Here is a 26,701-nt window from a genome sequence, read left to right as displayed (position 1 = left end):
GACGGAACGCACAGCTATTATATTAAAGTTATTAACCCTCTAATCAGCCTCACTCCCGCCTCATTAACCCTATAATAAATTGTATTAACCCCTATCTGCCTCCCTAACATCGCCGACACCTAACTTCAAACATTAACCCCTAATCTGCCGACTGGAGCTCACCGCTATTCTATAAATGTATAAACCCCTAAAGCTAAGTCTAACCCTAACACTAACACCCCCCTAAGTTAAATATAATTTAAATCTAACGAAATAATATTAATTCTTATTAATATAATTATTCCTATTTAAAGCTAAATACTTAACCTGTAAAATTAATCCTAATATAGCTACAATATAAATTATAATTAATTATAGCTATTTAGGATGTATATTTATTTACAGGTAACTTTGTATTTATTTTAACCAGGTACAATAGCTATTAAATAGGTTAAGAACTATTAATAGCTAAAATAGTTAAAATAATTACAAAATTACCTGTAAAATATATCCTAAACCTAAGTTACAATTAAACCTAACACTACACTATCAACTAAATAAATTAATTAAATAAAAATACCAACAATTATCAACAATTAAACCTAGACACTACACTATCAATAAATTATTTAAATACAATATCTACAAATAAATACAATGAAATAAACTAACTAAAAGTACAAAAAATAAAAAAGAACTAAGTTACAAAAAATATTTTTTTTTTTTACAAACAGAAAAATATTACAACATCTTTTAAACTAATTACACCTACTCTAAGCCCCCTAATAAATAAAAAGCCCCCCAAAATAAAAAAATGCCCTACCCTATTCTAAATTAAAAAAGTTTCAAAGCTTCTTTTTACCTTACCAGCCCTGAACAGGGGCCCTTTGCGGGGCATGCCCCAAAGGAATTCAGCTCTTTTGCCTGTAAAAAAAAACATACAATACCCCCCCCCAACATTACAAACCCACCACCCCACATACCCCTAATCTAACCCAAACCCCCCCTTAAATAAACCTTACACTAAGCCCCCTGAAGATCTTCCCTACTTATGCTTCAACCCTGCCAGGTTTCACCGATTCGTCCTCAGAAGTCTTGATCCAAGCCTCGGTAGTGTTGATCCAAGCCCAAGCGGGGGGCTGAAGAGTGACTTCCATCCTCGGGGCTGAAGTCTGGATCCAAGCGGCGAATGAAGAAATCCATCATCGGGCTGAAGTCGGGAAGTCCATCCATCGGGGATGAAGTCTTCTATCAAGCCGCATCTTCAATCTTCTTCTCTTCTGGAGCGGAGCGGAACCCATCTTCTTCCAAGCCGACGCGGAACATCCTCTTCAACCGACGACTAGACGACGAATGACGGTTCCTTTAAATGACGTCATCCAAGATGGCGTCCCTCGAATTCCGATTGGCTGATAGGATTCTATCAGCCAATCGGAATTAAGGTAGGGAATATTCTGATTGGCTGATGGAATCAGCCAATCAGAATCAGGTTCAATCCGATTGGCTGATTCCATGTGAGCTCAATCTTATTGGCTGATTGGATCAGCCAATCGATTGAACTTGATTCTGATTGGCTGATTTCCATCAGCCAATCAGAATATTCCTACCTTAATTCCGATTGGCTGATGAATCCTATCAGCCAATCGGAATTCGAGGGGACGCCATCTTGGATGACGTCATTTAAAGAACCGTCATTCATCGTCTAGTCGTCGGTTGAAGAGGATGTTCCGCGTCGGCTTGGAAGAAGATGGTTCCGCTCCGCTCCAGAAGAAAGAAGATTGAAGATGCGGCTTGATAGAAGACTTCATCCCGATGATGGACTTCCGACTTCAGCCCGATGATGGATTTCTTCAGTCGCCGCTTGGATCCAGACTTCAGCCCGAGGATGGATGTCACTCTTAACCCCCCTTGCTTGGGCTTGGATCAACACTTCCGAGGACCGATCGGTGAACCTGGTATGGTGAAGATAAGGTAGGAAGATCTTTAGGGGCTTAGATGTTAGGGTTTATTTAAGGGGGGTTTGGGTTAGATTAGTGGTATGTGGGTTGTGGGTTGTAATGTTGGGGGGGGGGTATTGTATGTGGGTTTTTTTTTACAGGCAAAAGAGCTGAATTTCTTGGGCATGCCCCCGCAAAGGCCCTGTTCAGGGCTTGTAAGGTAATAGAGCTTTGAACTTTTTTAATTTAGAATAGGGTAGGGCATTTTTTATTTTGGGGGGCTTTGTTATTTTATTAGGGGGGCTTAGAGTAGGTGTAATTAGTTTAAAATTGTTGTAATATTTTTCTAGTGTTTGTAAATATTTTTTTATTTTTTGTAACTTAGTTTCTTTTTATTTTTTTTGTACTTTAGTTAGTTTATTTCATTGTAGTTATTTGTAGATATTTTATTTAAAAATTTATTGATAGTGTAGTGTTAGGGTTTTAATTGTAGATAATTGTAGGTATTGTATTTAATTTAATTTATTGATAGTGTAGTGTTAGATTTAATTGTAGATAATTGCAGGTAGTTTAATTTAATTAATTTATTGATAGTGTAGTGTTAGTATTAATTGACACTAGGTAGGATTTATTTTACAGGTAATTTTGTAATTATTTTAACTATTTTAGCTATTAAATTAGTTCTTAACTATTTAATAGCTATTGTAACTGGTTAAAATAAATACAAAGTTACCTGTAAAATAAATAGTAAATCCTAAAATAGCTATAATATAATTATAATTTATGTTTGTAGCTATATTAGGGTTTATTTACAGGGTAAGTATTTAGCTTTAAATAGGAATCATTTATTTAATAAGAGTAAATTTATTTTGTTAGAATAAAATTATATTTAACTTAGGGGGGTGTTAGGGTTAAAATTAGCTTTAGGGGTTAAAAAATTTATTAGAGTAGCGGTGAGCTCCGATCGGCAGATTAGGGGTTAATACTTGAAGTTAGGTGTCGGCGATGTTAGGGAGGGCAGATTAGGGGTTAATACTATTTATTATAGGGTTATTGAGGCGGGAGTGAGGCAGATTAGGGGTTAATAACTTTATTATAGTAGCAGTGAGATCCGCTCGGCAGATTAGGGGTTAATAAGTGTAGGCAGGTGGAGGTGACGTTGAGGGGGGCAGGTTAGGGGTTAATAAATATAATATAGGGGTCGGCGATGTTAGGGGCAGCAGATTAGGGGTACATAAGGATAACGTAAGTAGCGGCGCTTTGCGGTTGGCAGATTAGGGGTTAATAATTGTAGGCAGGTGGAGGCGACATTGTGGGGGGCAGGTTAGGGGTTAATAAATATAATATAGGGGTCGGGCGGTGTTAGGGGCAGCAGATTAGGGGTACATAAGTATACGTAGGAGGCGGTCCGGCAGATTAGGGGTTAAAAAAATTTAATCGAGTGGCTGTGATGTGGGGGGACCTCGGTTTAGGGGTACATAGGTAGATTTATTGGGTGTTAGTGTACTTTAAGAGCACAGTAGTTAAGAGCTTTATAAACCGGTCGTTAGCCCAGAAGAGCTCTTACTACATGACTTTTTCTGCGGCTGGAGTTTTGTCGTTAGATTTCTAACGCTCACTTCAGCCACGACTCTAAATACCGAGTTAGAAAGATCCCATTGAAAAGATAGGATAACGCAATTGACGTAAGGGGATCTGCGGTATGGAAAAGTCGCGGCTGAAAAGTGAGCGTTAGACCCTTTCCTGACTGACTCCAAATACCAGCAGTACCTAAAACCAGCGTTAGGAGCCTCTAACGCTGGTTTTCAGCGGCTACGCCAAACTCTAAATCTAGGCCTAAGAGATTTAAGTATTAAGATGCCACTGTGACATACTCTAGAGGGCCTGCTCTTAATGCTTTAACATATCCATATTGCGCAGAAGTGAGGGGGGAGCTGATGGGCTCACACCTCTCCTTCTTTGCGCAATATGGGATATGGAATCTTGATGGATCACTACGCTTAGCTAGTTAAGTTTATTTTTGCATGGTGTCAGCAGCAGGGGCTGGGGGGTACCTTGGGATACAAACAAAAAAATATATTAAAAACTTAAGATAAACCTTTTTTTTATTTTTTTCAAACATTATTACAAAAGTGTAATTATACACATAGGAGAGACACGTCACACACACATATATATATATGGGAATATGTCCAACTGTCAATTGATACAATCTTGCTGTTGTTTAATTAGGATTTCAGGAGGGGTAGGTCAGGACAAGGGAAGTGAAAGTAGATTTTTTGTGAAAATTTACAGAATAAAGGGTTTTGTATGAGAAATAATTATATGAATAAAAAATTGTCCCAATCCCTTGCCTCTTAAACTTTGGATAATTCAGTTCTAGAGCATTACTTAACTGTTTCCTCTGGAGTACTCACAGCTTTTTACTTTTACAATGTATTATTTAAAGCTAGTTGCAAATAAAATCAGTATTATTCAGTGATTTTGTATATGTAGTCTCTGCTAGTCAAAACTGACTGATTAGTATAGTTTTCCAGACCTACTTTTCTAAGCTTTACTATATATCATCTTTATGGATGAATATTGGATTCATTCTTCCATCTTCTTATTCTAATTATTATATATTTGCCAACTAGCTAAAATCACTATTTAGGTGTCGATTTATCAACCCCTTCACCTGCCTATGACTGCAAGTTCTCACAAGAGAACCTGCAGTCTGTATTTATAAAACAGCAGTCATTAGCATGCTCTTAGGTGGCGAATTTCAATCTCCCCGGTCTCGTCCGGCCAGGCAGATTGACAGCTCCTGTGCAATGCTGAGTTTCAAAAGCGGAATTCAGCCAGCAGCTTCATAAATCGACAACTATTTATGGTTTATAAGAAACAAATGCAAAGACTGTATATTACTGTACATATTACTTGAACTTTTTTTTATTCTTTTTTATATTTTTCTAAAGGATGAATTTTGAGTTAAATGGACAGTCTACCATAGAATTGTTATTGTTTTAAAAGATAGATAATCCCTTTATTACTCATTCCCATTTTGCATAACCAACACTGTTATATTAATATACTTTTTACCTCTGTGATTACCTTGTATCTAAGAACCCTCTTCCATTCCCCTGATCACATGACTGTGACTATTTATTATCTATTGTCTTGCAGTTAGCATTGTTTTGTGCTAAATCTTAAATAACCCCTGTGCCTGAACACAGTGTTATCTATATGGCCCACGTGTACTTTCTGTCTCTTTGTGTTGAAAAGAGATTAAAAAGAATGTGATTAGAGGCAAGCCCTCAAAGCTTAGAAATTAGCATATGAGCCTACCTATGTTTAGTTAAAACGTAAGAATACCAAGAGAAAAAAGCAAATTTGATGATAAAAAGTAATTGGAAAGTTGATTAAAATTACAAGTCCTATCTGAATAAGGAAAGTTTAATTTATACTAGACTGTCCCCTTTAAATTTAACATGCTGAAAAGCAAGCTCTATATTATTATTATTATTATCAAACAAAAGCTATTAGCAAACATAAGTAAACTGCCGAATTGCTTCATTTGAATCTAGCATCAAAAATAAAACATTGTAACACAATATGCTAAATGGATAGAAGGATGGGTTACTTACCAACAGGCGAACTGAAGACATTACAATGATGTGAGAGAATACATTATATATAAAAAAAAGAAATAATAAAAAAAAATTGTCAGAATGTTGCATGCAATGTAACACATAAATGATGACGTGCAAATTAATTTACTTAATAAGTTGCAATTGTATTAGTTGCACAATAATTTGAAACTTGCATTAAAGGGACATAATACTCATATGCTAAATCACTTGAAAGTGCTGCAGCATAACTGTAAAAAGATGACAGGAAAATATCACCTAAGCATCTCTATGTAAAAAAGGAAGATATTTTACCTCACAATTCTCTGCTCAGCAGAGTAAGTCTGTGTAAAAAGTTATACATCAGCTGCTGCCCAGCTGCAGGTAAAAAAAAATTGAAGAAATGAACTGCAGCCAATCAGCATCAACAGTGCTGAGATCATGAACTCTTTGTACTGTGATCTCATAGAGTTTCACTTAACTCTCATGAGATTTCATAGTAATCTTCCTTAAACAGAATAGGAAATAAGATGAGTGTGCACAAAAGCTCACTCCCTTAACTGTCCCAGGACAGACATGCTGATTTGCTGCTTAGAAGTCCTTTACAATGGATGTGGCTAACTGAGGAATTTTTGAGGTAAAATATCTTTCTTTTTTACATAGAGATGTTCAGGTGATATCTTCTAGTCAGTTTTTTACAGCTATACTGCATCACTTTCAAGTGTTTCAACATTTGGGTATCGGCCCTTTAAATAAGAATTATTTGATAAAGTCAAGTTAATCTAAAATAAAGGTATACACAAATGTTACCCTGGGATTGAAAACAGTCTATTTGATTTTGTTATTCATTAAAAACATAGATAAAGCCTTGGTACCAATTCACCAACTTTACATAACTTAACACTGTTTATTAATTTACTTTATAACCTCTAAGATTGCCTGTTTCTCAGACCCTGAAGGTTGCCTCTTATCTCAGTTGTTTTTCATTGCACAACAGCTAAACAGTGCTAGTTCCTGTGTGCCATATAGATACCATTGGTGCTCAATACTGTGGAGAATGATAAGGGTTATACAAAAAACTGATTGGCTAAAATTACAAGATTGTAAAAAGCACTGCGATAAGGGGGCAGACTGCAGGGGCTTAAATACAAGGTAATCATAGAGGTAAAAAAGTATATTAAAGGGACAGTTAACACCAGAATTTTTTGTTGTTTTAAAAGAAAGATAATCCCTTTATTACCCATTCCCCAGTTTTGCATAACCAACACAGTTATAAAATAATTATACTTTTACCTCTGTGATTACCTTTTATCTAAGGCATCTTCTGACAAACCCCTGATCACATGACATTTTATTTATTATCTATTGACTTTCATTTTAAGCCAATTAGTGCAGTGTCCTGCCACAATCCACGGGCTGTGCTTACAATGTAGTCTATAGGGTTTACCTGAACTAGGCTCTCCCTCTGCTGTGAAAAGCAAATACAAAGCATGTGATTAGAGGCATCCTTCAAGGGCTTAGAAATTATCATATGAGCCTTCCTAGTGTCTAGCTTTCAAGTAAGAATACCAAAAGAACAAAAGAAAAATTGGTGATAAAAGTAAATTGGAAAGTTGTTTAAAATTACATGCCCTATTTGAAACATGAAAGTTTTTTTGGACTTTGACTGTCCCTTTAATATAACAGTATTGGTTATGCAAAACATGGAAATGTGTAAGAAAAGGCATTATCTATTTTTTTAAATTAATAACAAATTTTTAAGAAGATTGTCCCTTTAACTTTTGCAGCCTAATATACCAAACATTAAACCATTTTTTTTTCTTTAAAAAATTTAGATAGAGCATGCAACTTTATAACAACTTTCCCATCTTCGTTATATTATCAATTTTGGCTGCATTCACTTGGTGTTTCTTTATTGAAGGAGCAGCAATGCAGTACTGGGGGGGAGCTAGCTGAAAACAATTGAAGCCAATGACAACAGGCATATATGTGCAGCCACCAATTATTAGCTAGCTCCCAGCTAGATGCTGATTGGTGGCTGCATAATATGCCTGTTGCCATCATCATCAGCTAGTTCCCAGCTCCTAAACCTACCTAGGTAAGCTTTTAAACAAAGGATACCAAATGAATGAAGCAAATTATATAATAGAAACAAATTGGAAAGTTTCTTAAAATTGCATGTTCTATTTGAATCACAAAAGATAAAATGTGTTTCACAACCCATTAAATATAGAATAATATAAAAAAAAGTAAATAAATAAAAAGTAAATAAACATCTTTCACTAAAGTCCTGAATGTTTCAAGTTCTTTACGTCCCTTTACGGCTAATAAATCACTTAATAATAATCAAGTAATTTAAAAAAAATACATTATATAGACAAAATATATTATTAAGTACCCCTTCTATGGTTTTTATAAACTATATTCTTTACATTTTTTGATTACATATGCAAAAAGTAAACAGTTTATTGCTATAGACTAAAAAATAATATTGTTGAATGACTAATTCAAGTATATATAACTGCAATGTATTTAAAATCAATTATTTTTGTGTATAACATTTACGCGCAAGCAATAAGGGGGTTTATAACGCTGTTTGCCGCACTGTTGGTTTCCATTTGTATTACATTTGAAAGTAAACTTGATTACTTGAGCACAATTCAAGTTACGTGCGTTGGGTAAGACGCAACCTCAGAGCTCTGATTAACTGTTTTGCAAAACTAAAAAAATCTTAGAAAACACATTAAAAAAATAAATTAAAAAGTATAGTTACACTTATAATAACACCATCTAATAAAAATAATTGAAACAAATATTGCTCAAAAAAGTTATACAGGCTCAAAGATATGAGGTCTCAAGTGTTAGGAAAAAAAAGCAGGCAAAGGGCTTTAACATAGATATATATATATATATATATATATATATATATATATATATATATACATGTCTAAGATGTGTATATGTATGTATATAAAAATACATATATATATATATATATGTATATATATATATATATATATATATATATGTATGTTGTGTGTGTGTGTACATTTGGTATTTAGGTATTTATAGTGTGTATTTGCAGACATATATACACATATAAATACATATGTGTACATATGTACACATATATAGACCTATACATACAAGAGGATTGGAGCCCTTTGCAGTTAAGTAGATGAAAACATGAAAAACATATTTATGCAAAAAAAATCATATACAGTTTATATAGATATATATATATATATATATATAGATATATATATATATAATAAGGAACATGTGGAATTAGAAATATTCATATTTATATTTCGAGTGAGCGCACTTAAGATTAGGCAATCGGGTTTGTGATCGGTTTGCGATCGGGTTTGCGTCGCAATATTCTAGGTTTGACGTTTACGTGCCTCATTTACTTCAACTCATAATACGAGCGCAACCCGACACAAAAAGCTTACTTCCAGTGCAGTTAATGCTCAGCTGGAGTTGGTCATGTAGCCCCTTAATTAGGTTACTGGCAAAAATAGTGTATGCCAGTGCATGAAAGGTTTTAAACCCAACAATTACAGATCTATGGCCATGAAAAAGAAGAAATGATACGTGTAAAATATTTTACATAAAAAGTTTATTATATTTTTTTCTGTTCCTCCAAAGGTGAAAATAGCAGGTGGGGTGTTTTTAATTCTAGAATTACATATTATGCACATTGACTTGAAACATTCTATACAGTATGATGAAAGGACAAGGTACAGATTATGCTAAAATGTTTTTTTATTAACCTTTCAAAGCTGGCATGAAAGAATCCAACATGCACCACTAAACTGTGAAATAGTGTAACTATCCAGGGGAGAAAATGATACCTTTTTTATGAAATGAATGCAAAAGTGTTTTGCACTATGATCTATGGAATTGTTAATGCATCTCCAATTTTAGATAAGATTTACTTGAAATAAAATATATATATATTCATAATGGAGAAGTACTTAAAACAGTTTTTTTGCCTTTTCCAAATCTAAAAAACCTTGTTTTCTCCCCGCTGGTGTTTAATAACAACAACCCATGCTTGATAATGAAGGTGTCATCATAATAATTAAGTAAAAATAAGTTTTATCTTAATAACTTGATTTATAACCTTTTTTTAGTTGATACAGTACTATAATATTGCAACTACATATTTCAATAGTTACCAAACATTGTAAATATGAAAGTTATAGCATCTTTAACTATACACTTATGGAAGAATCTCATTTATCTATCATATGCATCCTCTGATAATCATAGGAATGGCAGGCATTGGAAAGATTAATTGGTGGAAGGTATTCCATAGACAATATCACCAAATAATGAAATATGTCATGTTTGGGAATTTTTTTACAACTCGTTTCCCATTTAGTCATTAAAAATGGAGCTGTAAGCTATTAAAGTTGCCAGCAGCTAAAAGTAGTTTATGGACTCCATTTAGAACCAAGTTTTTCATTTGAAATATTTTGTGCAGGTGCGTGCAGTCCATCTTTTTATGTAAGTTAACGTGTTAACCACTTCTGACTGAGGTCAGGTTACTCAAAAAATGTACCTTTACAAGTTTGTTGCTATGGTAACTCAAACTAACACTATAAAAGTGCGCTCCTTAACTGTGATTGCCTCTAGAGAGAAAGACACAGGAGTTATGTAGGTCACAGAATAAAGATACAAGAGATGAAATTTTTTTAATTTGAGGGAAAAAAAAATATATTTTTGTTTTATTCAAGTTTTAAATATATTGATAAATGTAACATATATTGCTGCCCTAGGCATAGGCATAGGCCTAGTGGGAATTATGGAGATACTGTATATGCTTGATTATATTTTGATATGTAAATACATATTGATATTTAAATAGGAACATAACTCCAACTATGCAAACTTGCATTGTTTGTAAACTGTAATACCTCAATGGGAACTAAGCCCCAGTAAGCTTAAAACAAAAACATCTGTTTCAATTGCAAGAACAAAATAAAATTATCAAATTTCAACACATGGGGGGGAGGAGTAAGCTGGGCATCTGAGCAGTCGTACTTTGAAAGAGCTCTGCTCATAAGTTATCTTTATCTATTAGCTAGACTGCTAAGTATTGCCCAAGAATCCGCAAAATGAGTTTCTAATGTCACGGAGATCAGTTCTATAAGACCCGGTAGAGCTGAGAGGACTTGGAGCACCCACACAGAGCTTTCTTATATCATCCGCAATTCACACACTGCCTGTATGAGGAGCGGCCATCTTGCTGACTGCATGGAGCTTAATACCCTAACTAGGCAGATCGAGATTTAAGCCTACAGTAATTTTACTTCACCTAATCTATACCCCTCTCCAGACCCCTTGCATACCGGGTGATCACAAAGGTTGGACCTTCGAGTTTTACAAGGGGGCTCAGCATTGTGCTAGTAACCAGCACACACTACTATACCCCATGATGACAGTCTCCATGGTGGCCTTGCTCCGACTATTGGCAGATAAGATGGAGAAACAGTTTGATTCTCTCTTGAACATCCTCCATGATGAAAGTAGTGTCACATCCGCAGGAGATACAGAGTACCTATTAACACAGGCCTCCTTTAAACTACAAGATAGGTTGGCAAGAGACAAGCTCCCGGTGAGAAGCATAAAGGATCTCACTCCCACAGATGAACGGCGGACCAGCTCCATCTTGCAAAACCGGGTGAAGACTTGCCCAGAACTCAAATCGGAGTCGAGTGATGGCGGGGACTTTTTAATGGACCTTACGGAACTGTCATCTGGCCTCCTGGCTGGGGGATACCAGATTCCGTCTAAAAGTAAGCTGCACCCTAAAGTTCACATACCTCTAGTCACAATCCCCGTGTTTTCTGGCCACTACTCAGATGTTTGGGCAGATAGACGCAGTGTATGGATCACAGTGGCAAAACCAAGCCTAATCCACCACAGATTTCTAGCCTTGTCCCCTACTAGTCCAACTACGCTTGTCCTGCTACCAGACAAGGTTTGATTAATGTTGGGGCAGTTGCGGTGTCCTCTGACCCCCCTGGCAGTTACACAGCTTATGGAATCTTCTACGGTCCTAGGAAGACAGGAACATTTACTTGTTCTAGAGATGAGAGTTTCCAGAACTCTCCTGACCATGCTCTGCCGCAGGTCGGGCATCGGATAATATTCCCAGCAACACTCCATCTTTTAAAAATGGACCTAAGACTGAGACTCTACCTTTCACTCTCCCTCTTTAGAAGGTTAGCCTTAATATTTGAAGAGCACCCATGCTGGGTCCCCTAAAAGTTCTCTAAGTTCCCATAGTAACTCTAGTTTAGCTGAATTATAATCAAGTTTCAAACAGCTAGATGATGTTGTTTTTCTACATTTAAAGCTTTAATTATAGATATTGTATACTGTTATCAACTCTGTTGCATGATATTTACTTCACATGATATATAGCTGGCCTGATGGGAGCTATCTGGGACTGCAACCTTATTATATTATTTTTTTTCTCTTATTACATTTATTAGACGATAAAGGGAGGTGTAAAGCTGCCAAACATACAGTGAGGGCTACTATTGCAGAATGTGGATAGGGTTCTATTGACTGCACACTGTCATTCATAAATTGTATATACATGAGTGCTTATTACTTTAATAATGTCCCCTCATATGTACATCTGTATAGAACGCTATGGGTAAGGGCAATTTGAAAATGTATATCACTGAAATTACAGCCATATTATTTTGTTCCAGTATACTATAGTAGTCAGTGGAAATATGCTTAGGCACCATTTGAATTCTCTGTATCACATATGGCTCTGACTCATGTTTTTATTACCAAGGTCTAGTTACCAAAGGATAAATTAGTGGCTATCAGTCCTGTATGCTTCAGAGCTCTAGCCTCCTATATAATATAGACTTTTAGGACATGTCTACTGCGAAGAGACGCCAACAATATCTTTATAGCACTTCGTGGAATGATTATGTTGAGCCACCTCCTTTATAGGTCACAATTTATACTACACTACCTTGTAAATCCATCCATTGTTTACTCCCCTCATAATCTTTGTATAGCATGGTTCTTAATCCTGGAGATTTTGCAACAGTTAATTCATCGTTACAGTTCTGCTCTGTACCTCTCTGACAATGGTGGCCCTTTAGTTGTTACCTGTTATTTGTTCAGACCACCTTTAATATATAGAGGACAACTAGTCCTAATATTGTTTCCATATTTATTATGATGTTTTCATGTATATAGTCTAACACCACGATTGAACTGAAGCAAGCCGATACACCATAATACCTATTCCCCACACATAAATTCACCGGATGTATGCCTGATCCCCCTTGGCCCCCATCGGGCCCTTTAGTATGAGCGATAAAAAGAGGTAACTAATTCAAGTCATGACTCAAAAGTGCATTCTCTATGCAGACCTCAATGCTCAGGTTTAATGGACATGGCAAGGCAAAGTTAGATACCTTTTAGTAACCATTCTCTGCACATAGTTGATACAGCTAGATGGTACTTAGTACTTGTTAAAAAGGATTAAAATATATCTCAACAACCCCCTACATACACGGTTCTGACAGGAGATATACTTTCTAGCTTTGCACCCCTATAGTTTAGAGGCCCAAAAAGTAGTTACCAGTCTAACTTCTTAACTAACTCCGCCCCCCTCCCCCCTCTTTCCCCTCCCTTATCCCATTGCGAGCGGCTCTGGCCTGCTGAATCTCCCTCCCCCAAAACCCAAAAAGCTAACTCCCCCCTTGTCCCATTCCTTTTAGAATAGATTACCTAATAAATGTTCTTTATAGCAATGGGGGACCATTTTTCCTTTCTATAGAATATAAAAACTGAGGTTACATTAAATTCTATACGAAATTCCCACGAACATACTAGCTCAAATTGCTTCAGACTGCCATTTCCACTTAATAGCTGCTTATCACAAGTTTTATTTATCACCCTATAGCCAAGTAGAAGATTAGATTGAGCTATATACTATATAGACACAGCGTTCACACTATATTAGAGAGTTACAGAGTTCATATCTTGAGTTTTCTTTTTTCTTTCTAGCATTGCTTTGGTGTCTATTGGCTAAGGATCTATGTATTGGCACATTGTTGTTTTTGCTTATTTGTGAATGACTTTTGTAACATATCTCATAACCTCAATAAAAAAAATATATTTAAAAACAAAAAAAATTTCAACACACTAAATTTACTACAAATAAGTTGGGGACACATTAAGGACTAAATTACAAGTGTTGTACTATTCTTATTGATAACTTGCATGCATATTACAGGATATGAAAATAAATGAATGAAAGTAAATCAGTTCACTTGAGCATAAACAAATTTTGTGTGTGTCAGGTTTGTGCGAGTGGAGATGAAGTGTAAAGTGTAAGAGTTAAAAAAAGAGCACCAAACACAAAATAAATACATAAAAATAAAGTATTACTCATATATATATATATATATATATATATATATATATATATATATATATATATACCTACATACATACATATATACACTTTAGAACCATTTCAACTCAAATACCTTAAAACTTTAAAAAGCATTTTTAATCAATTGTAATATTTTAGAATGTGTTTTACTGTGTATTTACTGTTAACATTTTACATTCCAATGTTCTTTACATAGTAGAAAATATTCTTTGTATTTTAAATATACACATATCTGTATATATCTATACCTACATATTTATATAGATATATAGGTATATATATATATATATATATATATATATATATATATATATATATTACAAAAAAAAATTATGTATTTAGAAATTTATATTTAGAAATAAAAAGAACATTTTATTCTTAGTGAAGAATAGACTACCTTCGAGTTTAATGCACTTGAAGATTTGTTTTACTCCTGTCGGATTATGCGTGGAACCCAATTGGAGTTATATTAAGGTGCATAATGTATATATTTCATATAAAATATATATTTTTTTAAATTGTAATTATTAATAATTATGAAATATACTCATATAGTATAATGATTTATTATAATTTTTAACAACCTCTAGAATAATTATTTATTTTTATTAATAATAGTTTTGAATATTTTATATAAATGAATACATTATTCATCCTAATATAACTCCTGTCAAATTTAGCACACATGCATATGCGCAAAACCTGACAGGAATAAAAAAAGTACGCTAAACCAGAAGGTAGTTATGAATAGTTTAATTTCCAATGTTCTTCACATTGAAGAAAATGTTCTTTACCCTGGAACTCTATGTGTTTAACCACAACAAATGTATTAAACACATAGGTAAAGTTCATATTAGGAGCCGCAAGCATTGCAGAACCAGAGCTGAACACAGTTGATGATCGTTGGGAATGTGTACCATCCGGATCAATGACTGTTTCTTGGTCTGTACCGACAGTTTTCAGTGGCAGTCAGTGAAATAGTTAATTAGCGCAATTAGAAAACACTACACAATGCGGATTGCAAGGTGTGGTTCCCTTATTAACTGTTTCACTGTAGGGCCGCTCAAAAAATGGCTTTAAAGGGAAGACTAGTGGCAGTGCTTTATTTATATGTTAAACCCTTTTGCTGAAGTTAAACACATATAGTGCCAGGCTGAGCAGTACAAAAATGACATGCTATACTGAATTAGACCACGTTTTTTCCACGACACAGTGTCTTCAGTCACAGTTGAAAGATAATGTTACTTACCTCTCACTGTGAGAGTGGCTGAGGCTTCTACTTTACCAACACGATTTTCAGAAATACAAGTATATGTGCCTTCATCAGCACTGACAGCTTTCTTTATGCGCAAGGTGTAATCATCCTTAATGTCATATCTAAGTTTGAAAACATAAAAATTGAAACTGATCATTTCAAAGACAACCTGCAATTGGTTGATTTATCATAAATACATCTTTTAGCACCATTTATTCTAGACTCTAATAATTTCACATGACCATAAATCATAATGACATTTTTATTATACTATGCATTTGTAAAGAAAAAAAACTTTAAAGCTATAAAATTAGTGCTGCTATACCAACTCTGTACTTGAACAGTATTAATGATGGGTTTTTTTCTTGTGGAGCGTAGCATTATTATAAATGAAAGCTATCAGCATTTAATATCTGATTTACAGCATATTCTGTTGCATACAGTAAGAATTACATGGTTACATTATACAATCTGATAACAATTACTATATTCGAAAAGTTGATATAATTATTCATTTTATTCATGAATAAAATATTTAAAAAATTGAATAACAGGTCAAGGGTCATTACAGAACAATCAACAGGAGTCAAGAGGCTCCAAATTAAAAACAAATAATAATTTTAACCCCTTAACAATCAAAACGTACCCTCTACATTGCTGGCCATTAAGGGGGGTTTTTGGCACGTAATATTACAACCTTCCTCCCTCCAACAGACCACCTAGAATATCATGGCTTCGCCGCTGGCAGCAAGAGCCACAATATTAATAAAGCAAGCCCCATTGAAAGACCAGCGATGTACAGGGTATGTCACTGGTTGTTAATTATGTAAACACTAGGCAGGTTTAATTCCAGTGGTTTTTAATAGTAAATTTAAGTAAACAAATTATATTTTAATAAAGCATATAATCATTGCACTACTCACTGTGAAAGTATAGGGTGCTTTGGCTAATATTTTACCAACGACTTGTAATACCAAATAGAGCATTATTGCTTGCATGAGGCTATTCATTATCAATTGCACTTGACTTGTAATTTTGGCCTATGTATACAGCTCTCTACACACAACTCTTGAGCAGACAGTGTCTAATCCACACTTTGTTTTTACATTATTCCCACCTCCACCTCATGAATGATTCATACAGGACATGCATTTTATATCAAGGTCTACTATAGTATGCACCTATAAGGCCACATTTAACAAAGGTCAGATGGAAAAAGTTCACTGCTGTTATCTTGTCTGCCTGGCATCGTGGCCAGCGGGCAGCAATACACTGCCTACATTTAACATTGTGCAACAGGGTGATAAGAAACCTCAAGCTCAGAGTTGGCATATAGGTTAGCAAGCAGCGTTCTGATGGCCACTGCTTCTTAACTATTGGCTGTCGGTATCACGCAGTAAGACTAATGACGCCAATAGTGTGCACTAAACTTGCTGTACATTTTAAGATTGTTCTTCCCATTGAAAGACAAGTATAAACCAGCTGACTCTGTAATACCTGTGAGGTTGTATTTTTGTAACAAGAGCATCTTATGCTTTAATACTTATGGGTTTTGTGTCTTGCTCCATCACATAAAGCATTTACCATGGATTAAACAATAAGCGGTCCACGGGCCAGATTACAAGTCGACTGTAAAACAATGCAAGTAGTATGGATTGATACTATCGCTTGCACAAAATCCATAGCCCTTGCATTATTCTGCTGTAAGTCAATGGTTAATATTTAGGGAACAAGAGTTAGTATAGTACATGCTACAGTAATAATGTCATCCCTAGACTCCTTCCCCAATACCTATCTTTCATACTAACCCTTTGTTCCACATATATTAAATTAATCTTTTGCATTTTAAGGTGTATTTGAAAGCACAATAGCAATAGATAATAGTTAACCAGGTTTTTTTTTTTTTTTTTTTTTTAAATAGAGCTCTATTTGGATTGGGCACTAGCCACTGAAAGTAATTTCCATATGAAGCAACATTTACATCTGGATAATTACTAATCACTGGTGGTTCTTCTTTTGTTTGTATCTGAAAACTGTTGTCTGACAAAATGTGGACATAAAAGTGCAAAAAATAAAATGCTGCGAAGTGCATATAAAAGTTGATCAAATAATTTATCTACAAAAAATGTAATAAACTTTAATAGTGATTTTTTTTGTAGGAAATTATTAGATATATTTTTTAAAGGATTGTCATTAGCCCCTATGTGTTTAATCTCAAGAATGGGGTTAAACACATAGTGGAAGTAAGCTCTAAAGAAGCAATGCACTGCTGAGACCTAGCTGAACACATCTATCAAGCGAATGATAAGAGGCATAAGTGCACCACTTATCAGCTAAATCCCAGTAGGGCAATGCTGCTCATGAGCCTATCTAGATATGCTTTTTAGCAAAGGATATCAAGAGAATGAAGTACATTTGATAGTAGACATAAATTGAACAATCTTTTAAAATTACACAAACTATCTGAATAATGTAACTTTCACTTTAACTTTCATACTCATTTAAAGACTGGTATATTCTTGAATTACTCAAAAGAAAATCAAATCATATTGTCATCTTAGTAATATCATTAAAGGAAGAAATGTTTCTCACCAATAAGGACATTTCTTTAGTGACATTCTTATTCAATCAAACCTATACAACAGAATGTGAAGATGTATCCTCAGCTTGTATAGCATTCTTCTCTGGTATGAAAAAGGTTAACCCTGACTGGTAACATTCCAACAGGATACTGATCATACCTACTTTATTCAACAATAAGTGTAAATAATATTTAATCTTCATATGAAAGAGCATAAAATAGTTGCACAATAATATAATGTGTGAATAATTTAACATTTTTAATTCTCTGGATACTTTTTATAAAACATAAAAAATGCAGGTATAAATTCAAAATTGTAACTTTGTGCAGAACAATAGCCCTCTCTATTACAAGTGTTATTGGAAAACTACTGGTTTGCCTGCAGGTTGTTTATAAGCCTGAAAAATATAGTCCATCTTATATTGCAGTGTTATCTGAAAACATTTCAATAGTTCTTTTGTTTAATAACCTAACATACTCAGCCTTCTGCTCAAAGGTGCTTGTAAAATGTTTAGCAGACACAATCTGCTGCCAGTCTGGAAGTTTGAGAGGCTTGAATAATAAGATATTTAAAAAACAAAACAAAATTGAGTTTTCAGAGGAAAACAACCAAAATAAAATCTTACGGCATTAAGCAATAGTCTGTTGTTAATTGGAGGCTGAAAAGATGGCAAACAGTAGTGAGGAAACACTAACAGAAATCGAGTAATTTTGATTGAGAAATCTGGCAGTCATTGGTTTGTATGAATGCTTTCTTTGTTGGTGTATTTGATTAATGAGAGTTGTACAATAGTGTTCTGGCAGTTCCTCACCGAGCACACACTTTTTTTTTTTTTGGATATGAAACACTGCTGAAAAATGCAACCCAATCAGATTTGGCCCCAAGACAACATGCACTATCATCACTGTACCGTGAATTGAGATTGATTGGTAGCCAGCTGTGACAAAGTGGGAAAAGAGGCTTCTGAAGACAAAAAAAGAGGAATAAAAATAGAAAACCGAATTGCTGAAATGCTATTACCATCTGTTTAGACAGACAAAACAACACAAAACCCCTGAGAAAGTTGTCTTTTTTGCAAATATATTGATGTACATCATTATGTAGATTAAAGCTTCAAATTGTTTTAATTTGTATTATTTGGGTGCATTTTATTTTTGTCTAACTGTAACTGTATAAACCAAATGTTTCAATGCATACAGTAAAAATCTCAAGAACATTATGAAAATATTTGCCCTTCATATAATAAGTTAAACAGTGAGTAAATTATAAAATACAACAAACATTTTTTTTTTCTCTCCTGAACAAAGAAGGGCTAATTGAATATAAGGTCCAGTGTTCCCTCTATCTTCCTCTCAAGAGGGGCTTTTCCCGAGAAATCATTTATATACATGGGAAGTTCCCACCCAAGCTGCTAAAAGAATCCACTCAATGTGCATGGAAGTAATATTAAATCACAAAACAAGTGTCCCTGAACCTTTATTATAAATACAATTTAATTAGTTCAAAAAAATGCCAGATGGAATAGTAGGGTCTTTGAGAGCAAGAAGTGTATCGTATGGAGAATTGCATACAAATTGTACAGACCATAGTAAGCAGCTATAGTTGCTTGTAATTGTCTGTATGCAGTGAATTGTATTTGCTAGTATGAAAATTAAGGTTCTATGGTGCTAATTAGATGTTGTTTATTTTATTTTTTAATTTAATTTATTTATTTATTTTTGTCATTTTTAACCAAAATAATATACCTATAGATATTAAAGGCACATGAAACCCACAATTTTTCTTTCACGATTCAGATAGAGAATACCATTTTAAACAACTTTCTAATTTACTTATATTATCTAATCTATTCTCTTGGTGTCATTTGCTGAAGGAGCAGCAATGCACTAATGGTTTCTAACTGAACACATGGGTGAGCCAATCACTATCAATATATATATGCATCCACCAATCAACAGCTAGAACCTAGGTTCTCTGCTGCTCCTGAGCTTGCTTAGATAAACCTTTCAGCCTAGAATAACAAGAGAAGAAAGCAAATTAAATACTAGAAGTACATTGGAAAGATGTTTGAAATTGTATTCTCTATCTGAATCATGAAAGAAAAATGTTGGGTTTCATGTCCCTTTAAGTAATTGTCTAACTAAATGGACATGAAATATAATTTCAGCAGTACTGAGCACAAGTGTTATTATTATTAATGGTAATAATAATAATTGTTATTATTAATAATAATAACAACGATAATAGAATAATAATAATAATCCTGCCAATACATTGTTCTGTAAATAGAATGTTATACACTGTTAAAAGTTAAAAGAAGCCAACATGAGCAGTGTTAGATGATGATCTAAAACTAAATTCAATACACATTCAACATATTTGATACATGTATGGCATGAATCAGATATCAAGCAATTCATTGCAAGTAATCTACACTAACAAAAAATAAAGTTGACACTTTATTAACAACATTTTCAAGGTTTAAAATAAATCTAAATAATTTCTGACATATTCCCCATGAAAATTGTCTTACGTATTTTTATTGTCTAATTGCTATGGCCAATCTGATGCCTGATTAATATGAGCTCTTACACAGGGCTGGGTTGATGGAAGCTCATAAGTAAGTATGTGCAAAATTCATTTGTTAAATGAATTTCAACGATGGCCACTTGTAGCAGCATTCGGCTATTTTCTGCAATGGATATATTAGTGTTAAAGTGCAACACACAAACATCTGTGCACTTTAACACTAATATATCCAGCACCAAAAACAACCAAATGCTGCTACAAGTGGCCATCTTTGCAAAGAAATATCCCAATACTGAATTTTGCACATATCTACTTACAAGGCTGTCAATGGCCTTGTTATTAATGCCAGATCATGTTCCAAATTTCTAGAGGTTCCTTTCACTTATTTTTTTTGTAGCATTTTGCTAGTGAGCGTGTCTGCCATTAAAATATACAGTTATGTTAAGAGCCCCAACATATGGCAACTTGAACAGCAAATGAAAACCATTAGAAATGCAGAAAAGTAATAATTACACTTTTGCAAAACAGGCTTTGTAAATATTTGATATAAAAAATATGCATGTATGTTTTATTATGGTAAAGAAATATCACTGGATAGAACAGGAACAATGTCAAACCTCACAGATCCAAACAAGAGACTGGCTTTGGGTGTTATGAGAGGTTCTAGAGGTGTGGTAAGAGTTTGTCACCCCAACCTCAAGCATGAGGAATTTATAAAGAAACTATTAAAATGTATAGTAAGATATTTTAAAATTTAAATTGCAACTAACACAGCTCTATTGGTTTTTTTTACTTCCTACTATTGAAGGCTCTTCCTGATCTTAAACTCATTGGCTAATAGATGCTTTATTTTACAGCTCATAGGTTGATAGTTCGTATTTCCAGCAAATGCTCATTGATTATCAATTGGAATAGCCTATATGCCAAAGAGAATTAGAAGGAAGTGCGCCAATGATACTAGTAAGTTTAAACAACCTTTACATTTTCTTCAGACAAAACTTTCACCATGTTTAAAGCTGCCTTTTCATGTAGATAAGAAACTGTTTGAGTACAGAGTCTCCTTACATAGCACAGCGATGCTATGAAATTCATATGTTTCCTCTTGTTTTAAAAAGTTTTACTCTTAAATGCTTAATGAAAAATCTGGCAATTTTTTTAAACTAATGTTTTAAAACAGTTGTGTGTTTTTTGAAACTGCAAAACTTAATTAGGTTTAACTTGTGATTTGGAAATAGGTCACAGGAGACTTAGTTCAAAAATTGGTCATGTTACCTCTGGCAGAATCTTAAGTCTGATTTAAATTGACTGTGATTATTATTGTACCCCGCAAATGACAACAAAGCTAATTTTGTTATACACTGTCATAACAGGAATTTGTCTGTCCCTGCTGCAGTAAGGTGTGCTGTACCTTTAAGGAGGCCAAGAAGATCAGTCCATATAAGCCCTCTGCCACATGATGTTGCTTGTGTATTGAGCTTCTGACCTCTTACTCTGGAAGCTTGTTGTTTAAATATGCTGGTTTGACTTTTTACTTTCTGTGACTACACTTCTGTATTAACCATTTCTTTTGGACTGATTTGGTATTTGACTTTACCTTGTTTTTGACTGCATTTGTTAAATGATTTTGTACTGATTTTCTCTTTGAGTCTTTGACTCAGACTGTCTGACTCTGAATTCTTACTCCCTTACTGAGCATAGTGACTTTCAGTTTTATATTTGACTATACTACTTATACAAATGCTGCAGTTACCTTAATCTCCTGTGCCTATTTACTTTGGATGTCTCTGCTCTCAAGCGATCTTCATTAAAGTCACCTATTGGATGTTTTCTTCATCTGGATATTGAGACTAAACCTTTACAATGAATTTGCAGTTACATTCTAGATCTTACTTTTTTCTTTTGATTGTATGTGATGATTAAAGTACTAGAGACAGTTCAGCAACCACATTTAGTCTAATTGCTCTCTTATCCCTAGCTCCTGCTCAGTTACTGTGCTTAACTTGTAGTATTTCTGTAAGGTCTGTGGTGAGTTGGGCCTCTCAGCAATTGATTCCATCTTGTCATATTTTGCGAAAACAGTATTCCACCTGATTCTGGAGAAGACGCGAGCAAGGAAAGGAAAGCATTTTGCTGATTGTTGCACACATAAACACACAGACAACTACATTTTACTATTAAAGTTGCAGTAAATCGCTTCCATTCTAATGTAAAAACTTTATAAAAAAATCAGAAGGGGCATAATTCCCTCTAAAGTGTTACCTTAAAGGGACACTGAACCCAAATGTTTTCTTTCGTGTTTCAGATAGAGCATGAAATTTTAAGCAACTTTCTAATTTACTCCTATTATCAAATTCTCTTCATGCTCTTGGTATCTTTATTTGAAATGCAAGAATGTAAGTTTAGATGCCAGTACATTTTTGGTGAACAACCTGGGTTGTTCTTGCTGATTGGTGGATAAATTCATCCACTAATAAAAAAGTGCTGTCCAGAGTCTGAACCAAAAAAAGCTTAGATTCCTTCTTTTTCAAATAATGCTGATGATGGGGAGGAATACCCCGAAAACGTTTCATTAAAATTATCTACTATTTTCACCAAAAGACCTGAGAGTGCGACTATTTGTCCGGAATATATATATATATATATATATATATGTATATATATTATTTATTTATGTAGTGTAGTGGTCCCCACACCTCCCCAGTAAAGATGGCCACCATTAGTGGAAGGAGAGGGTTAGAGAGCTATATGGTGGGATCAGGGACATGCGAGGATATAGGGGTGTCGCTACACTGCAGAAGAAAATAATAATAATAATAATAATTAAAAAAAAAAATCAACCTAAACTGCATATTGGTTGATACCAGTACCTAAGGTAGTGGGGATCAGGGGGGTGAAGGAAAGAAGAGAGCTGTTTGGGATCAGGTAGTGATCAGGGGGTGGGAGGTGTCAGTTTTAAGGGTAATCTCTACACTACAACTCAAATTAACCTTACAAGCTACCTGAATAACCCCATTCACTACTGGGAATAATAAAATTGTGGAGCACAGTTTCAATTAGCAGCATTCTAATTACCAAAAACCAATAGCAAAACCATGTATATCCCGGAGAAGCTTTTACAATCATTTGAGTTATAACTGCACAAGCGGTGTGTAAATAATTTCAGTGAGAAACCCAAGTTTGTGAAAAATGTAAAAAAAAAATTATTTTACATGATCACATTTGGTGGTTAAATGGTGGCATAAAATATACCAGAATGGGTCTAGATCAATACCTTGGGTATTCTACTTAAAAAAATATATAGTTTTGACAGGTAAATTGAAGAAACAAGGCTTTATTTCTGTTTAAATGGATAACGAAAATGCTAAAAAGTATCCGGTAGTTTGAGCAAGTTCCCAATAGTGAAGGGGTTAAACTTAGAAAAAAAATTAACATCATGCTCAAAACAAAATTGTACTTTTTTTCTTGGTCTTAATTTCTTATTGTATTGTATTGTAAAGAAAATATCAAAATAGACTCAATGTAATTTAATTTAATCTTATGTAATATAATCTTACGTAATAATTAAATATTTAAAATCTAATAACACTAAAGAAACCCAATAAAGATCTGTTTTACATCAGTACTATTATAATAAGTAAGTAAGTAAGTGTTTTTTTAGGTAACATTATTCTATAAAAATCAGCAGCCAAGTAGATTTTTTTTCCCTATAAGTTTATTTTAAGACATTTAATTTAAGGTTTTTCACTTTTAATTACTAGTATGCGGGAATTACAGCTGACTTACTTTCTAACTGGTTGAGTTTGGCACTTCCTGCTTTGGAATAAATTTGCAATGTAATAAAAAAATGTATATTAGTTCTTCTCAAAAAGTAAGGGTTACAATTTCATTAGAAATGTAATTAGTAAGAAAAGACAGCTGTTCCGCACTTAAAAATATGCAGGAACACAAGCACAATGCTTAAAGTATAGTTTACTAACTGTAAAAACAAATCTATTTTTTGAATTTTGAAGAGTTGGCACTGGTAACTTTTTCTTTGCAGAAGGATAAAATATGTATTACAGTGTCATACATTTCCTGTTGTAAAATAAAATCCCTCACCAACCAAAGGGAATGTACATGTTTTTCCATGGTTAGTAAATAAAGAAGACAGCTCAACCGCACTTTACTCTAGATGTATCAAAGCAGCTTCATTTAAAGTACATCAAGGCTGGTTTAGGTTTTAAAAGCCCCACCTACTGCTTAAATAAGTAATAGACACTAGCAAAGCAAACTTTTAATAAAAATGTATATACTGTTCATGTTGAGTGATATGTTTATTAGTTTTGAGATTGTATAGCTAATTTTATATAGGATATTATTATAGTTGCCAAATGATTGGCTAAAAAATAACTTTATAGTAGGGGAAAAAATTGCTTTATTAATCACATTATTGAAATATATAAATATGTTCACTACTCTTTTTTAATTTATTACCTATATTGTTTTATACTTTTCTATGAGGACTACTATTAAATAATAAAACTAATTTTGCTCTGAATATTTTAAAAGCCATGTGCCCTTGCAAAGATTAAAAAAAAATACGCATTGTGACAACGTTTGCATGACAAATATTAACACTCCTGAAATTCTTATGGATCATAAAATGGATTAAGAAAAATATTTCAGTATTATTTACCAATGTTTGGGCTATACTTAAAGGGACATGAAACCTATTTTTTTCTTTCTTTTCCCTGTAAAATGCAGGTGAAAACCCTTAAAGCAGCAGTAACCCACAGATGCACTTAAAGGTTCTGTTTCCCTCATGGGGAGGGTAACTCTAATAGAGCCCCTATCTCCCCTTTGTTTGTGCTAGAGAACCAAGTGATCTCTCATATGAAACAGCAGACTCCCCTCTTTTAAATGAGGGGGTCATGTGTTTCTCTAATACAAACATAGTTGGAGATAGGGGCATTATTGAGCCCCATCAGGTAAAGCAGTACTTTTTTTAAGTGTGTGTTTTTGCCGCTTTAAAGGGACGTGAAACCCACATTTTGTTCTTTCATGATTCAGCTAGAGAATACCATTTTAAACAACTTAACAATGTATTTTAAAAGTTCCCACAAACAAAAACTAACTACCTTAAACTTAAAGGGCCACTAAACCCAAAATCTTTCTTTCATGATTCAGATAGAACATACAAATTTAAACAACATTACAATTTAATTCTATTATTTATTTTGCTTCATTTTTTAGATATCCTTATTTGAAGAAAAAGCAATGCACATGGGTGAGCCAATCACATGAGACTTCTATGTGCAGTAACCAATCAGCAGCTACTGAGCATATCTAGATATGCTTTTCAGCAAAGAGAATAGAACAAATTAGATAATAGAAGTAAATTAGAAAGATGTTTAAAATTGCATTCTCTTTCTAAATCATGAAAGAAAAAATGTGGGTATCATGGCCCTTTAACTAGACACAAAGATTATATGAGCCAAGTTGTACTGTAAACCTTGTCACTTCTATCAAATATTTCAATACACAGCACACAGACTGCATATTAACTTCAAACTTTTTAAGAACACACAATTATAAAGGAAAAAAAAAATACAATATATTTTGCGTATAGAGCAAAATGTACTTTGTCAAGATAACTTAATATGGCTTAAAAAAGTGTAAAGTTAAAGCTCACTTTGCAATATAAACCAAGACTTCATGAATGTGTTAGTTGGGTAATCAAATAAAACTGGAAGATTCACATATTGTTGAAATAATTCAGTTCTCTTTATATATTTCTTTAACCCACCTCCCAGATGAATAAATAAATATATGTGTTTTTTGTTTTTTAAGTAATGTCAGACTGTCAGACTGACAATCTGGATTCAATTAAACATATGCACACAATTAATTAAAATTTATAGGGAGCTAAAGGTTTTGTTTTTCTCTTTTTCTTGCTAGAAATTTGTGAAAAGACAAACATAAATTATGTTCTCACAGAATGTTCATGACATTTAATACTTTTATTTAGTAATCTACATACAAATTTAGACTTGTTGAATTAAACAAACATTTCAAAGGTCTGTTCCAATCTGCAATATGTCTTTCCTAGTAATAATAATATTAAAATAATAATACAAATAAAACCATACCTTCCTCTAGGCACATCTACATCATCTTTTTTCCATCGAACAGTTGGTTGTGGATCCCCTTGGACCTGACATCGAAATTCTACAGCCTCTTCCTCTAAAACAACCTGATTAATTGGCCTTTTGATAAATGTAGGTCGTTCTATAAAATAATGAAAAACTAGGTGAAAAAAAACGTTTAAACGGATACATTAAATTACTTCAGCACATTGATCAAGCATATATTAGATACATATTTCA

At 33.8% G+C, this 26,701-nt stretch overlaps 1 protein-coding gene across 1 annotated transcript in view; it reads right to left on the bottom strand.

Moving 5' to 3' along the window:
* The window catches only part of ROBO2 (roundabout guidance receptor 2), a 637,624-nt gene that overhangs the window by 179,981 nt on the left and 430,942 nt on the right, over positions 1-26,701 (bottom strand). Inside the window, exons 5-7 of the mRNA XM_053706022.1 lie at positions 26,465-26,603; positions 15,220-15,347; positions 1,920-1,931 (exon numbers count right to left, since the gene is read on the bottom strand). Of these exons, the coding sequence (XP_053561997.1) occupies positions 1,920-1,931; positions 15,220-15,347; positions 26,465-26,603 (279 nt within the window). The remainder of the gene's footprint in view (positions 1-1,919; positions 1,932-15,219; positions 15,348-26,464; positions 26,604-26,701) is intronic.

Source organism: Bombina bombina, chromosome 3 (genome assembly GCF_027579735.1).
Source record: "Bombina bombina isolate aBomBom1 chromosome 3, aBomBom1.pri, whole genome shotgun sequence".
Taxonomy (NCBI): Eukaryota; Metazoa; Chordata; class Amphibia; order Anura; family Bombinatoridae; genus Bombina; species Bombina bombina.
This window is presented reverse-complemented; position numbering and strand designations above follow the sequence as displayed.